This window comes from Canis lupus, chromosome 30 (genome assembly GCF_048164855.1).
Source record: "Canis lupus baileyi chromosome 30, mCanLup2.hap1, whole genome shotgun sequence".
Taxonomy (NCBI): domain Eukaryota; kingdom Metazoa; phylum Chordata; class Mammalia; order Carnivora; family Canidae; genus Canis; species Canis lupus.
The window spans coordinates 31434802-31451881 of record NC_132867.1 but is presented as its reverse complement, the minus strand read 5'-3'; the positions used below and the strand labels follow the sequence as shown (position 1 = coordinate 31451881).

General features: G+C 37.1%; 1 protein-coding gene across 14 annotated transcripts in view; it reads left to right on the top strand.

Annotated features, from left to right (window-relative positions):
- SYNJ1 (synaptojanin 1) overlaps positions 1 to 17080 on the top strand; it is a 90849-nt gene that overhangs the window by 19681 nt on the left and 54088 nt on the right. For all 14 annotated transcript variants that reach the window (XM_072806773.1, XM_072806777.1, XM_072806774.1 and 11 more), the window contains exons 3-7: positions 3517 to 3603; positions 5084 to 5351; positions 8544 to 8769; positions 9856 to 9939; positions 15478 to 15539. In XM_072806773.1, coding sequence (XP_072662874.1) covers positions 3517 to 3603; positions 5084 to 5351; positions 8544 to 8769; positions 9856 to 9939; positions 15478 to 15539 — 727 coding nt within the window. The remainder of the gene's footprint in view (positions 1 to 3516; positions 3604 to 5083; positions 5352 to 8543; positions 8770 to 9855; positions 9940 to 15477; positions 15540 to 17080) is intronic.

Below are 17080 nucleotides of genomic sequence, written 5' to 3'. Positions count from 1 at the left end.
TTTGGAGCACAGTCAATGAAAAGATAATTATTATACATGACTAGAAGAGTGACCATGTACCAGAAGAGTCAGGCACAAGAGATTAGGGTAAATATCTGGTAATATCTATATTACTATATTAGTGATGGTATTTAAATACATAGAGCATGTATGCTCTAAAACTAACATTTGCCCTGGAAGCCATGCCTTCTGTCATCAGAGATGTAACAAGTCTCTAACGTTTGCTTTAATGTATATGTGGTACTCTTAATGAGGCAGTATTTAGGGATAGGATCCTGATTTACTTTATAAAATATAATTAAAATTAATGTGACATTTTATATTTGTGTCATTTGTCATTTAATGTTAGGAGTAACAGTTACTTAAGCATATGTTGTAATAAGGAGAAGAAGAACTCTGGGAATGCAGAAGGAAATACAAATCCTCATAACTTTAATGGCTGGGTGAAATCTTACTCTCTAATTTTGTATAGGCAGCTTTGATAAAGGTAAAGGCCTCACTGAATAATGAGCATGCTAGAGAATTATGACAGTATCAGCTAATTGAGTGATTAATTGAGTAATTTAGTTTTTGCCTGTGCTGCCAGCTAGCAGAGCACAACTCATTCCAAGGCAGAAGTGGGTTAACTAGGAAGAAGGCTTATGAGTAGACAGTCCAAAAAGAGGTGTATCGGGCAAGGAAGATGAGATTGATGAAGTTTTGGAATATAGGTGAAGTTTGGTGGGGTGAGGTCCGGAGCCAACGACCAGGAAAGAATTCTTGAGACGTCTTTGGTGCAAAATGGTGGGGTTTTTTGTTTGTTTGTTTGAAGATTTTATTTATTCATTCATGAGAGACACAGAGAGAGAGAGAGAGGCAGAGACAGGCGTTCCAAATGGTGGTTTTATTAAAGCACGGGGACAGGACCTGTGGGCAGGAAGAGCTGCTGCCCCGGCTTGTGAGGAGTGACTGATCATATACCTGAGAGTTGGGAGGGGCATACTGTCCAAGGAATTCTGGAAGCAAGGTTTCCAGAATCTTGAAGGGCCTAGCTATTGTTGGGAAAAGGTCTTTTATTACCATCTAATAAAACCTTAGTCATGAGACCCTTCAGAGGTATATCGGTGTGCCATGTGCTTGGGGGATGATTGCCAATATGTATCTTGGGGGGGGGTGTTTAGAGATAAAGGAGGTTTCTAAAGGAATTTTTATATGTTAAAGTAGACTTACAGGATCCTGGGGGTCGGGCTAAGATTGCCTTCTGCCCTCAGCAAAGTATTAACATCCACTGAGGCAGTTGAGTCAGTAGAGGAATGTCCCTCTACCTGCTTCAAGACTTTTCAGTGTGCTGCCCTGGGCTTGTGCTTTGTCCTCAGATAGTCCTCTGTTCCCTCATCATTTCCCCCCCTGAACAATTAGAACCCTGGAGAAGAGCTTGGGGGCAAAGGAAAAGTTCTCTAATACAAAGTACTAAGGAATATTAGGCAAAGTAGTAGGCTGAGAAGATAGCCCTTTTGTTGGCTGTAAATAAAGATTGACAAGTTGGAAGGCATTAAGGATCTGATAATATGCTTTCCTTTTCTTTTCTTTAAGATTTTATGTGTTTATTAGAGGGAGAGAAAGAACACAAACCGGGGATAGGGGCAGAGGGAGATGGAGAAGCAGGCTCCCCACTGAGCAGGGAGAAGAGTGGAGCTCTACTCTGGGCTTGATCCCAGGACCCTGAGATCCTGATCTAGGCAAAGGCAGACGCTTAACCTACTGAGCCGTCCAGGGGCCCCATAACATACTTTTCTAATGTGGAACACATACTGTTGCCAAACTGTATTATAATTCTGTATTGTAGATGAATGAGGAAAGGAGAAAGGGGTCAGGCACAAGAGATTAGGGTAAATAAGGAATGAACCAGTCAGTCAGGAGGTGAGTTGGGGAGTGTGGAATAGAGAGTGGAAGGGGAGAACAGTAAAGAAGGAAAGAAATAGAAGAGAAAGGACAGAATGAGAAAGAGGATCACACCTTTCTGGATTTGTAGACTTTAGAATTATTTGGAATTGTCCATTGAGTTACAAATTATGGCTTAAATTTCTTCGGGTGTTTTTGGTAAATTTTTTAATATTTGCTAAGAACTGGGAAGAGTTTTCCTTTAAAGTTTCAGGATTTGTTTTTGTTTTTCAACAGAGTAACCATAACACCTGACCTAGGGATATTATTCTGTGGATTGTATTCATCAGCAAGATAACATTAACTTGATAGCAGAAGAAATGAATCAAGACAAAGGTGCAACTGAAGATATCCGTTCCTCTGCTAAACTCTGCAGTCAAGCGTTGCTGTTAGCTTTTATCATTTAAACATTTGTCATCTTCTATGTTTCAAGCACTATTCTAAATGTCAGGGATAAAAGGATGCATAGGACAACATTATTGCCTTCAAGGATTGGGCTGGTTAATGGGAAAGAGAAGTGATGGGTCTATATAAAATGTTTTGACAACATGAAGAGGGAGCTCTGTGAAAGAAGTGTGCCTGTAGAGGTTAGAGAAAGGTTTCCAGAAAGTAACTTTGTGTGATGTTTACATAAGGTGGTCAGGTAGAGCCTTGTAGACAGAAAGCTAGATTGCTGTGCAAAGGTGCAGGAATGTAAAAGAGTGCTTTGGGGGCAATTAGGGACAGTTTAATGTGATGAGAGCATAGAAGGGGGGCGGAAGGAGGGGGAAAGTAATTGAAAAATGAAGCAGAAAGAGGAGGTTGAGGCCACATTCTGAAAGATTGCTGGTGAAGGAGTTGGATGTTGTCTACTAGAGGTGTGATAACACAGGGCAGTGCTGGTAGTAGACATGGGCAAACAGGTGAGTGGGACAGAGAAGATTCAAAAACAATCTCCAAATAAATAAAATCTTTTAAAAAAGGGGGGGGAATGCCTGGGTGGCTCAGTCAGTGGTTGAGCGTGTGCCTTCGCCTCAGGGTGTGATCCCAGAGGTCCGGAATCGAGTCCCGCATCCGGCGCCCTGCGTGGAGCCTGCTTCTCTCTCTCTGCCTCTCTCTGTGTGTCTCTCATGAATAAATAAATAAAATCTTTAAAAACAAAAAAGTCTCCAAAACATGAGTATTATTTAGGGCAGTACTTCAGATCATTGGGAGAGGCTGGATTTATTCATCAGTGGTGCTGGAAAAATTTGTTGACTCTTTGAGAAGGACAATTAAGTTACTAGCTGAGGAAATATTTTATTTGATATATTTATATTAAGAATATCAGGTTTAGGGATGCCTGGGTGGCTCAGTAGGTTAAGCATCTGACTCCTGATCCCAGTTCAGGTCTAGATCTCCAAGTCATGAATTCAAGCCCTGCATTGGGCTCCACACTGTGCATGGAGCCTACTTAAAAAAAAAAAAAAAAAAAAAATATATATATATATATACATATATATATATACACACACACACATATATATGTATATATATGTATATGTATGTATGTTGTATTTAGATTTTTGTTTGAAACTCTGGCTTTATAACTAAATGACCCTGGAACTTTTTTTGTAGCATCTGCAGAAAAAGAGGCAATCAAGGGTACATACTCCAAAGTACTGGATGCATATGGACTTTTAGGTGTTTTACGATTAAATCTTGGTAAGTTTATTATTCAGTATAATTAATAATCTTTTTTATCTCTATTAATTCTAAGGATTTGAGAGATTGCTTATATATCATTTCATATTCCATATTTGAGCTAAAAGCATGGTAACATCTTTTAAACCCTAATTATGCTAATCTTGGGAAAATGTCAGTTGAAAAGGCATGTGACATACTCAAGCTGTTGTGATTTTAAGTTTCAGAGACATTATCCTATATGAACACTTTAAGATTGGTATCAGTTGTTAAAAGAGAAAATCAGGGCATTGTCTTTTTTTGTTTGTTCCAGTGCTTTAAAAAAAGACATCTTAGAACCACACTGATTGCTCTGGTTTATAGTAGAAAGGACATCTGCTTTGTATTTAAAAGGTCACAGCTTGAGTCCATCCCTGCCACTTAATGTCACCGCAGGCTGCAGAGTAACCCTTGTGACTGCGTAGCTGGAAGTGTGGCCCAAGGCCTGGTACCAGTCTGTGAACCATTTTGTTATTGGTATGTGATGAGATAAGGAGCTTGCACCATCATGCAAATCAACACATGGCTCCCTTGGTTGATAGAGTCTTACTATGCAAAAAAAGTCAGCTAAACTGAACAGTGAATTTAGTGAGGTAATTGATTTCCATTCTGGAACATGCACCTTTCTCACTGTGACAGTCCATGGGCCAAACTTTGAGGAGGACTGGTGTAAAGTGGAGATTTGTCATTTGTTATGAATCTATCACATGTAAAGCACTGTGCCTAGGTGCTTAGCTAATACTGCCTCAGGTAACCCTCACAGTCCAGTGAGGTTTATTTTAATCCTGGTTTGTGAGGGAGTGTATCTCAGGTTGGTTCTGTTAGCACACTAAAGTTGGTCTAGATAATAAGTGGCAGAGCCAAGATTCAGGGCCACTTCTGCCTGTCAAAGTACACCACCACTGAATTTCGCCTTCATGCTAATTTCATGGGATTTTTGCCAAAATCAGTGAAAATATCTATGAAAGTTTTTGTAAACCAAATTGCTTTATAAATTGTTATCAAGGGCTTTCTGTTCATATGTCGACAACAGCAGCTCACATTTATATTTTTTCCATTTCTTTGAACTGTGCTATTTACAAAGAGCTCCCACATTTATTGTCTTATGTGGATTTCCTGACAAACATAAAGGAAAGATGGGGAAGATAACATATAGATTATTTTTTTACTTGATAAATTTTTTAATATCAGATTAATCAAAGGAATAATTTCATCAATGTGAGATTATTCTGTTAATGTTTAAATGGTTCATGGATCTAAATGTGTTTAATCAAGGATTTTTTTCAACTTTTGCAAAAATCCAGTTGTAAATGTAAACATGTCCATGTCAGTTTAAAATAAGCATGCTGTCAGATTTTAAAAGTTGGAAACATGACAAGAAAGTTGGAGGAAATTTTGAATAACTTGAAAAATATTGGGAATTCAGGGACTTTTCATCCGATGAATTCTTTGGTTTTTGCAGGTGATACCATGTTACATTATCTGGTTTTAGTCACTGGATGTATGTCTGTTGGAAAAATTCAAGAATCTGAAGTTTTCCGAGTTACTTCTACTGAATTCATATCACTACGAATTGATTCTTCAGAAGAGGATCGCATTTCAGAAGTGCGAAAAGTTTTGAATTCAGGAAACTTTTATTTTGCATGGTCTGCATCTGGAATCAGTTTAGATCTAAGTCTTAATGCACATCGTAGCATGCAAGAACACACAACTGATAATAGATTTTTCTGGTGAGTTTGTGTTAACGTTTTTTCCCTTGGTAATCATGTGCTTGCTGTGCAATAGTTTGGTGATTTGGTGCATAGTGTGTTCATCAGTTATTTCCAAAGATAGCAAGGATGGGCATTGCTGATTGAGCACCCCACTGTCTCCTGCTCCAGAATCCTCAGCAGAGCATAGCAGGCAGCCAGTGTCAGCTTATTGAAGTTCCCATGTGACATGCAACCCATTTGCTCTGCCCAATCTAAACTGACCTTTCGTTTCTGAAATATATTTAAGATATTTATTTTAAAATTAAGAATGAATTAGTTGTAATCAAGTTGTGATACTCATATTTACTGTTCATAGTTTTGAGATCTTGTTTCTGGCAGTACTGTTTTTCTTTTTTCTTTTTCTTTTTTTTTTTAGTACTGTTTTTCTAAGACAGCATTGCCTCATTTTTTTTTTTAATTTTTTATTTATTTATGATAGTCACAGAGAGAGAGAGAGAGAGAGAGAGAGGCAGAGACACAGGCAGAGGGAGAAGCTGGCTCCATGCACCGGGAGTCTGATGTGGGATTCGATCCCGGGTCTCCACGATCGTGCCCTGGGCCAAAGGCAGGCGCCAAACCGCTGCGCCACCCAGGGATCCCCTCATTTTTAATTTAAAGGTAATAGGTGCATAATCTTGATTTAAGAGCAATGGACTGTGAAGAAGTGATATGCTAGGATAAAGGTTAGTACTATAATAAAGTAAGACTTAAGTAGGTAATGGATATTTCATGATTATGCATAAACTGTACTATAGTATGCACAAAGGTAAGCACATGTAACTATAATTAGTGCTGCTTTATTGGAGCTGACCAGTTTTCTAGGATATTGCTTCTCTTGTCCACAGTCAGCATTGCTGTGGGCATTTTCCCCTAACATCATGTAGCAATTATATTTCATTATGTTTGCACGTTCTAAGACCGCAGTCCAGGACTCTCTGCCCTTGGGTCTCCCTCAGTAGGTCAGATTCAAGGTGTTCTGGATATTTTCTTTTCCTCCCACTTGCACCATCTACCTATAGTCCTTGAGTGGCCCGTTTAGTCTGACCTATCTGTCTTGGGTGTCAGAGGGCTCAAAGTCAACAAAACCTTAGGATAAGAAACAAACTTTAGAGGAAGCTTTTTAGCTAATGTGCAAGTTTTTTTTGGCCCAGCATAGTAATACAGAGGAGAAACGAGGCAGAATGAAAAAAAGACTCCAGCATCCTAGAGACTTGGAACCTCACAAAGGAGGAGACAATGAAGGGCTGGGAAGGAATGGTTAATAGGGCAATTAAGTGGGCCTAGAGGTCAGCCCCACACTTTTTCTGATGGAAGAGACATGGAAATCCCTGAAAAGTTAAGGTGGCGCAGATGGGCAGGGCAGCTGCCCTGACTTTTTTCTCCCCACTCTGGTCATTCTAACCCCAAATATCTTAGATTAAGAGATAAAAATTTTCTTGCCAATAATTAGAAGTTTAAGCAGGTGTGGATGCATTGGCTCCAATGATCAGCAGTTAAGCACATTTGCTAAGTTTAACCAGTAGGAGTAATTTATTTATTTATTTCATTTACTTAAGGGTGGAGGTGGCAACAGTTTACCTAACAGACTGAAGGGGTTTATTGAATAGGAGACAGGTTGAACAAAAGGGAGACTAAAACACCAAAAATGAGTTTTGGTAATTTTACGCTTTCTACAATTTTTCCAAGGATTGGCATTCTTGAGCTTCACCTTGCATAGAAAAATGAAAGCTTTATGAATGTATTATGCATACTCTTGTAGCTTAGTAGAAATATTTTCCAGGATACAGCCAAGTAAGTTTTGTTTCCAGAGTCACAAACACCTATCACAAAAACTCCACTCATTTATTCCTTTGGAGATTTGAAGCTGCGGCCAGTTGAGAGTTGTTTATGAATTTAAATAGAATTAAGACAGCAATTCATTGACAGCAAAGAGAAATGAAAACTGATGGTAGAGAGAGAAACTACCTGAACAAATACATAGGATCCCACTTGTATTTAAATGGAGACAGGTATATTGCTTATACCTCTGCCATGACATGGGACTCTCTATGGTATCTGGACATACTGGATCACAGTCATTTGAACTTCACCTCAGATCAGTATAGGCAATAGTAGAGTATGGAGGCTTATGTCATATTTTGAAAATACTTAATGGCCATTGGATTGAGTGTTAGTCTAATAGTAATCTCACCATTCACTTACGTAGATGGTTTATCAGAACTGCACATGCCCACCAGCTGTCTTATCTCTACCATCACCTATACCCTGAGGAGGAGGGCTGGGCAGCTGCTGGTCTAGCAGTAGTGCTGTGTATTAATGAGACTAAGACAGCGAGATAGTGCAGAGTACTTAAGAAAAATTTCTACCTAAAACAGGGGAGTTTTAAAACTTGAGAACCAAGCTTCAGTATTATAGAAAATTCACTTTTATGAGACTCCTGGTTCTCTGAAAAGCCAGCCAGTAAGTTTTTCTGCACAACAATATATTTCCTTTGGTGATAAATTGGTCAGGATATTCCATATGCATTCTTTGGAGGGCTAGAGTCCAGTATAGAGCCCAGAAGAGGCAGTCAGCAGGATCAGAAGGTAGCCAACCTGGCAGGATTCCAGCCCCTATCCCTGCTTTAGCCATAGTGACTCAGCTCTGGTGAGTTTCCTACTCATTGGGCTTCTGTATGTTTATTTTAATAAAACTTTTTGCTCTGAAAAAATTTGAAAACGAGGCCCCCACTAAACCATTCAGAGTAATGGAAAAATCTAGACATGTATTAATATGGTAGCTACTAGTTCAGTTGGCTATTTAGAGCCTTATTAAAGTCAAACGTTAAGAGTAGAGCTTTATAAAGTGGGGTGGGAGTATTTGTATGAAATCCTTTTTTGGGGGAAAGTTAGGTTATATATACATTATATGAAAAGACAACAGAATGGAGCACAGATACTAAAAACATAAAAGATATGTTTCTTTTCTTTGAACCATAGATCATATGCCGGAGGATCACATTTTATAGCCTCATCTTTTGATTCCTAGCATGGTAAATGTAAATGAATTGACTTATTTGTAGGGCCTTTTAATTGAATGACATTAAATTAATGTTTCAGGAGCACTGTTTTAAAACTTATGCTGTGTTATCTGGTACTCAGTAAGCTAATGAGTTATTTTTTTTTCTGCTAGGAATCAGTCTTTGCATTTGCATCTCAAGCACTATGGTGTGAATTGTGATGACTGGTTATTACGCCTCATGTGTGGGGGAGTAGAAATCAGAACAATTTATGCTGCTCATAAGCAGGCAAAGGCTTGCCTCATTTCCAGACTCAGCTGTGAACGAGCTGGGACCAGGTTTAATGTCCGAGGAACAAATGATGATGGTCACGTTGCTAATTTTGTAGAAACAGAACAGGTACATGGTGTTTTATATTGCTTGATTCATGTATTAGAAGAGAGGCTCAGAAAATAATAGATCCATAGATTTCTACTGGATTCAAAACTCCTTTTCACATCTGTAATGTCATTTTGTGGTTGTTCTTGGCTGCTTACTAGCCTTAAGAAAGACTTCCCTAAGACAAACTTATTTATAAACAAACTTCGGTATGACTCTTCAAATGAGTAACAAGATTTTTACTAATTAGCATGATGTCAGTGCTATACGTTTTGGTATTGAATTTAAAAATCCTCAATTAGAGAGCTAGATAATTTAATAAAATGTTTTCTTGTGTGAAATTAAATAAAAAATAAATAAATAAAAAAAATTAAATCAAGCCCAGCTCTTAAAGGTAGATATATATACCAACTAAAAGTAAGTTATGACATTTGCAGTCAGAGAAAGACAGATACCATATGATTTCACTCATATGTGGGATTTAAGAAACAAAACAAAAAAAGAAACAAACAAACAAAAGTACTCTTAAATACAGAGAACAAATTGGTGGTTGCCAGAGGGGAGGTGGGGGAGTGGGGATGGATGAAATAGATGAAGGAGATTAAGAGTACACTTATCTTGATGAGCACTAAGAAATGTATAGAATTGTTCAATCATTATATCATATGCCTGAGACTAATATAACACTGTTCATTATATTTGAATTAAAAACATTTTTTTTGGCTCTGAAACTATATTATTGTACATTCAGGCCTCCCCCCAGCCCAACTCAGTACTTCAAATTAGTTTTAGAAAATATAAAAAGCTAAAGAAAAAAAATAAATATAAAAGTATGTGTGTAAAATATTGAGATTCAGAAGGCATTCTAAAAGTGATTTTTATGCTTATATTTTTACTATTTTTTTGGTTAATTTATGGAAAAACTATCACTAGTTAAGAGAAAAATCACACTTATTTGGTGGCCTTTTCTGGATATTTTGTTAGGACAATTAGATGTGAGTTGGTTATAAGATAAAACTAGCATGCAAGAGATGTTAGTATATTTGTCTTTGTAATGTAGAGGTAGTAACTTTGTGGAAATATTTTATATGTTATTTTTCTCTGTAGGTTGTATACTTAGATGACTCTGTTTCTTCTTTCATACAAATCCGGGGATCCGTTCCTTTGTTCTGGGAGCAACCAGGGTTGCAGGTATCTGTACAACATTGTTTTGTCTTGTGTTTTCTCTTGAATGTTTTCTAACCTCTCAGGGTAGTTCATTACTTCATTAGTTAGTTATTCAGTTTAGTAATATTAGCTAGATACACAAATGAGGGTCTAAATACAAGCATTCTTGGAATTGTCTTAGATATTTTTGTTTAATATTCTTTCAGATGTCCATAGAAATTCAACTGCTGTTTTTAATATTAAAATTTTAATGTTTCCATAGCACGTTGATATTTAGTGTTTCATATTTACTATCTCTGTATCTTTATATAACAATTTTGCCCCTTTAGGTAGGAGAATGTAGTAGTTAAAAAGGCATCTGAAACGAGACTTCTCAGTTTGGATCCTTACTCTGCCACTACTAGCTGTGTGTTCATGGGCAAGTGGTTTAACCCCTCTGTGTCTCAATTTGCTTATCTGTAAAATGGGAATGATAATATTAGTAGTTCCTCTTCATAGGGTTGTAAAGATAAAATGAAAAATATTAAAACCAGTGCTTGGTACCCACAGGCAACACTGTTGTAAGGGTTAGCTATTGTCGTAATCAGTAATATATCTGATACTGAAATTTTACTTTATGATTTGTAGGGACCAATCATCTGTAGTATGTTCTTTGGTTTGCTTCCTGATGGTTTCTTTTTAATTTTGTTGATATAAATATCTAATCTTTAAAATAAAAGATTTTTTTCATGTAAGTTCATAACATTAGATTGCCCATAATAGCGTGATTTTGCATTTTATTTTTATTACAAAATATTTAGTCCCTAAAGTATACATTATTTTCATTTTAGGCTTCTAGTGTGTATTGTCTAGTAAGTTTTATGCCTTAGCCTATAGTACTAAGAAAATGGACAGAAAAAAATCTTGCTTCCTTTTAGCTCACAGCTTCCTTTTAGCTCACATTTTAGGATGGCTGTTATGGAGAATGATTGCAGGCCAATTGAACCTTTGCAATACTGCAATTTATATAAGACAGGCCAAGAATTAACAAGGATTAAAAGCAGTTACAATTCCTGAGTTCTTGTCAAGAATTTTAACTTATGCAGGTTTTCTCTTTGGCATGTAGGGATAACTTAAGTAGATATATCTCTCACCAAGTCTCTTTTGGGAAAGAATCCCAACCCTATTCCACTTCCTCTAAACCTTTGTGATCAGCGATGGGTGTTTAGAATATTCAAGAACATTCCTAAAGCCTTGTTTTGATGCAAGGTGAATGCTTTTGCTTTAGAGACAGAGGAGTATAAGAAATGGTAGTGATCTATTTATGGGCTCTGTATTTGCCACTCTCTGTGATATTTTATTAGAAGCTCAGAATTACAGTGTTTGACCATTCAAGATGGTCGGATGTTGAGTAGTCACATTGATGGATGAGGCTACCCTCCTCCCTCCTGCTGTGATCTGTGGCTGGCCCACACAGTTTCTGTCTGGCTAATGTCATCTTGTTTATGGGCTGAGAACTGTGGATTTTTAAATCATGCATTTCTTGATAGAAATAATAATTTTTAAGACGTTGAAACAGTCCAGCAGTTCTACTAAATTGTCATGGAGCTGGCCTATTGTCTTGAGTTGAGGACTAAGTGATTCTCAATTATTTAGCTTAGTAGTTTTTAAAGTCAGCCTTTTATGGAACAGAAATGGATTATTTTTATAAGTATCTTTTACAGAAAAACATTCTCCCCATCATTCTAAGAATTGGTAATAGAGGAATGAAAATATTTTATCAATTTTTAAAAACTGAAAAATAGACATTAATTTTTAAAAATAAAAAAATGCCAAGTCCCCAAATTTATTTTCCCTTAGAAGACAAAGAACGGCTTTTGACAGAGACTGGTTGAAAACGATTGTTAGGTATCCTGTGTATTCTCAAGACTGGAATTAATTTTGGGGTTCCTTGAAGTCAGTGTTACCTAGTGAGATGTCCCACTTCAGAAGGCACGGGCAGAGAATCCTTAGGAGTTGTTCCTTGACTTGCCTTTTATCCTCCACAGTTAATTCCTCAGAGGTTTTTTAATTGTAAGATTTTGAAGGAATCACCTGAAATGATTAAATACAAATTCATGGCCTCAACTTCACATCAGCTGAAATATGAAATAGAGCCTCTTGGAATGGGGCCAGCAATATGTATTTTTAACCAGGTTCCCTACCATTCACATTTGAGAACTTCTGTGTACATGATGCTATTCTGCTATTCTTTAAGCATCTCTAAGGTCTGTTGACCTTCAAGCAGCTCCAAGCCTATCTGTTCCAACAGCCAGTCCTGAACCAGCAAAGGTAGCCTGCCCTGTGACACTTAGCCCAGCGTTCTCCTAGGCACTGGGACTCTCCCTTTCTTTCAGTTCCCACTGCTATCATCCCAGTTAGGGTCTTCTCATTTCTTCTTGCCCAGAAGACTCTCACAGTTTTCTAACTGGTCTCCTCCCAGCTCTCTGGCACTTTTCCCGGCTTTTGATATATTATGTTCATCAGATCTACAAGATGCCCTTTTCTTCACAATCTGTCTTCCTCTGCTTTCCTCTACCTATCTAACCTCATGCCTTCCTGTCTTCTAACAGGTGTCCTTTGCTCCCCAAATAAAGTTGTCATCCTTCAATATAGGCCATTCAGATCTCCTTGAATGGAGTCAGTCCCCCCTCCACACTGATCTCTTCATTAAATACTTAATACTTCCCCAATGTATATTATTCTATACTGGGTGTATAGTGTTGTATACTATGAGAGATTCAAAGACTGTACTGATGCTGCTTCAGAGAGAGCTTACCATCTGTTTGGAGAGGCAGGCCTTTTATAGAAAAAGCAAATGTCAGTATGAATTAGAGGAATTATAGGAGTTGTCATAAGGTGCTACACAAGTAAGAATGATATTTTAAGTGGTAGCAACTCATTCATTTTACTTATGACTTTGTTTCTTTGAAATTATTTAACATTTACAATTTACACTGTTACTCTGACAGTATGTTCTAGCTTAAATTAGCCTTAAAAGATGGTAAACATCATCAGATCTATGTCTAGTATTGAGTGTGCAACGATTTTTGGTCGAATTGAAGTTTTAGAAATACATGAACATGAAGCAATAATATTGATGGAAAATGATGTCCCATACCATCCAATTAACTGTTTTTTTAAAAAATATCTTTGATACAACTTTTTAAAAAAATTGGATAAATTTGTGCTTATTTTAAGCCTTAAAACTTTCTGGAGTACTACTTTTATCATAATTAATATAAGAGCTCTTTTATTATAGAATTTTTTTAGGCAATTGTCCTAAAACTTTAGTAATAAAATCAATCTAGTTTAACCAATATATTACTATTAGAGTATGATGTGTGGCTAGTTGTGTGTTATAGCAGGATGATGGGGAACAACCCCAGCCATTGCTTGAAAAACAGAACTTGTATTTTGTTTTACCTTCCTGACAGTTGGCAGTACTGTTCAAGATAAATATTAATCAATAGACAAAATGCTAAGTCTTGGATTTTTACAGAGTTATAGGCAATTACCTGAGAGTACTCCAATGAAGAGGTATCGACTTCTGCTGAATTTTCTTCAGTCTAAAATGCTTAATGTCCTGGGGTACACATCTTTCAAATTTTAAAATTTTCATGAAGACTACTAAGCACTATAAAGTAAAATTGAATATAGGCATAACATTAGGCTAATCTATTTCTTATTGAAAAGAAAAAACAAAGGGCATGTGGGTGGCTCAGTGGTTGAACGTCTGCCTTTGGCTCAGGTCGTGAACCCTTGGTCCTGGCATCCCCCGGTCCTGGGGTTCAGTCCCGCATCAGCCTCCCCACAGGGAGCCTGCTTCTCCCTCTGCCTATGTGTCTGCCTCTCTCTCTGTGCCTCTCATGAGTAAATTTTAAAAATCTTTAAAAAAAGAAAAAACATTAAAGAGAGGATACTGATTATCAGGAGAGTTAGTAGGTTGTCTTGCTTATCAGGAGAGAAGAATGATGAATGAATAATACTGTTAATTTAATTTTCAAATTGGATGAGCGTGTTAGAATTTATTTTCTGATTTTATCCATTGAACTGCATGACTGATTTGGTAGCCTTCTTCCCATGTCCCTTTATTATTGATTGATTGATTTTTTATTAGAGTTCGATTTGCCAATATATAGCATAACACCCAGTGCTCATCCCTTCCACTGCCCACCTCAGTGCCCATCACCCAGTTACCCCAACCCACCGCCCACCTCCCCTTCCACTACCCCTTGTTCGTTTCCCAGAGTTAGGAGTCTCTCATGTTCCGTCACCCTCACTGATATTTCCCACTCATTTTCTCTCCTTTCCCCTTTATTCCCTTTCACTATTTTTTATATTCCCCAAATGAATGAGACGATATAATGTTTGTCCTTCTCCGATCGACTTACTTCATTCAGCATAATACCCTCCAGTTCCATCCACATGAAGCAAATGCTGGGTATTTGTTGTTTCTAATGTTCCCATGCCCCTTTAAAGTCACTTTGTCCAGATTAGGGAGAATGAATTCTGGGGAACTTTGATCTCAGAGCTTCAGAGGGAGATGTTTAAAAGTGAAGCTCAGGGAAAATCTGGTGTTACTTTTATATTTCGTCTTGGCATCTCTTGTATCTTTCTTAATTTTGTCTCATCTTTCTGCTACTCTCCTTTGTGAGAACAGAAAAACTGTAACAAAACAGAAAGGCAGATATTTTCCATTTTGTTTAATTCTCTTAACCCATATTTTCTGATTCTGTGTGTGTGTGTGACTGTGAGACTGCCTTGGAAAGCCAGTTTTTCCAGGTACAGTATTGTTTTTAATTTGTTGACTTGATGTAGGTGAAGTGAATAAAGCATTTAGTGTAACAAAGAAATTTGTAGACCTTGTACTTGTAGTCAGCTTGGAAGAGTAGGAATTTAGTTCAGAAGACCTAAATTCCCATGTGAATTGTTTTTTGGAATTCTGTTGACCTAAGAGGACAAGTTATTTCACTTGTCTGAATTTCAGTTTTTTTATTGCCCAAATGGCAGTAATATGTTAACTTACACAGGGCATATAGTTTGAGTTTTAAAAAAGATAATGTATATGAAAGACCTCTTAAAAATATCTTTCATAAGTAAAAATTCTTGTTATTTTGTAAGTGTTTTATAACTTCTTTTTTTTTTATAACATCATGTTTTTTTTTGTTTTTGTTTTTGTTTTTTTAAGATTTACTTATTTGAGAAAGAGAGAGGGCAGACAAGCTAGGGAGAAAAGAGGGAGAAAGAGACTCCCCACTGAGCAGGGAGCCCGATACAGCTTGGTCCCAGGATTCTGGGATCATGACCTAAGCCAAAGGCAGATGCTTAACCAACTGAACCACTCAGGTGCCCGAGAAGTCATGTTTTTAAAAATAAAGGAAAAGGAAACCCTTTGAATTTTTTTAAACAATAATATGAATGAAAATCAATTATTCAATTTACTGTTGTATGTTCAGCAAATGAATTACTACATATTATGAACAGTTTTCCTTTGTCTACATGTTGGCTTCTAGTATAATTAAATGTATTTCTCTTGTGTAGGTGGGATCTCATCGTGTTCGTATGTCAAGGGGATTTGAAGCCAATGCACCTGCTTTTGATAGGTAAAACTGATTATTTTTACATAATGCTATAAGTTTTGATTAAAAGTGTTGTTAAACAGCAAATCTAGTTATTATATTTTACTGATTCATTTCAGCTTGCTTTGGCTGTAAGTAGAATTTTTTCTGACTACTAATTTAATCAGAAGAAAGTGATACCCAGTTTTGGACTTCTGGGGTTGGTACCACTAGGTTGTGGTCTTGATCTCCTGGCCTTAAAGCCACGTCTTTGGATGTGCTGTCTGATAGGGTAGCCACTAGCCACGTATAGCAATTGAGCACATGAAATTCAATTTGAGATGTACTGTAAGTATAAAATACAAACTAGGTTTCAGAGACTTAGAGCACAGCAACTTCTTTGACCTCAGCCACGGCAGCTTCTTGCTAGACATGTCTCCAAAGCAAGAGAAACAAAAGCAAAAATGAACTATTGGGACTTCATCCAAATAGCTTTTGCACAGCAAGGAAAATAGTCATCAAAACTAAAAGGCAACCTACAGGATGGGAGAAAATATTTGTAAATGACTTCTCAGTTAAAGGGCTAGTATCCAAAATATGTAAAGAACTTATCAACCTCAACATCTCCAAAACAAAAAATCCAGTCAAGAAATGAGCAGAATACATGAACAGACATTTCTCCAAAGAAGACATACGAATGGCTAATAGACACATGAAAAAATGCTCAAAATCACTCATCAGGGAAATACAAATCAACACCACAATGAGATACCATCTCACACCAGTCAGAATGGCTAAAATTAACTCAGAAAACAACAGATGTTGGTGAGGATGCAGAGAAGGGGGAACCCTCTTACATAGTTGGTGGGAATGCAAACTGGTACAGCCACTCTGGAAGACAGTGTGGAGGTTCCTCAAAAAGTTAAAAATGGAACTTCCCTACAACCCAGCAATTGCACTACTAGGTATTTATCCGAAGGATACAAACATAGTGATTCAAAGGAGCACATGCATCCCAGTGTTTATAGCAGCAATGTCCACAATAGCCGAACTATGGAAAGAGCCAGATGCCCATCAACAGATGAATGGATAAAAAAGGTGTGATGATTATATTTATATATATTACATATATATAAAAAATATAAATATATGTTATATGTATATATACTTGGTAACATATATATATATATTAGTCATCCAAAAAATGAAATCTTACCATTTGCAGTGATATGTATGAAACTAGAGGGTATTATGCTAAGTGAAATAAGTCAGTCAGAGAAAAATACCAAATGATTTCACTGGTGGAATTTAAGAAACAAAACTGATTAACATAGAGGGAGAGAAGGAAAAATAAGATGAAAACAGAGAGGGAGGCAAACTATAAGAGACTCTTAACTCTAGGGAACAAACTGAGGTTTGCTGGAGGGGGGTGAGTAGGGAGATGGGGTAACTGGGTGATGGGCATTAAGGAGGGCATTTGATGGTAATGAGCACTGGGTGTTATATGTAACTGATGAGTCACTGAATTCTACCCCTGAAAGTAATACTTACACTATATGTTAACTAAATTGAATTTAAATTTTAAA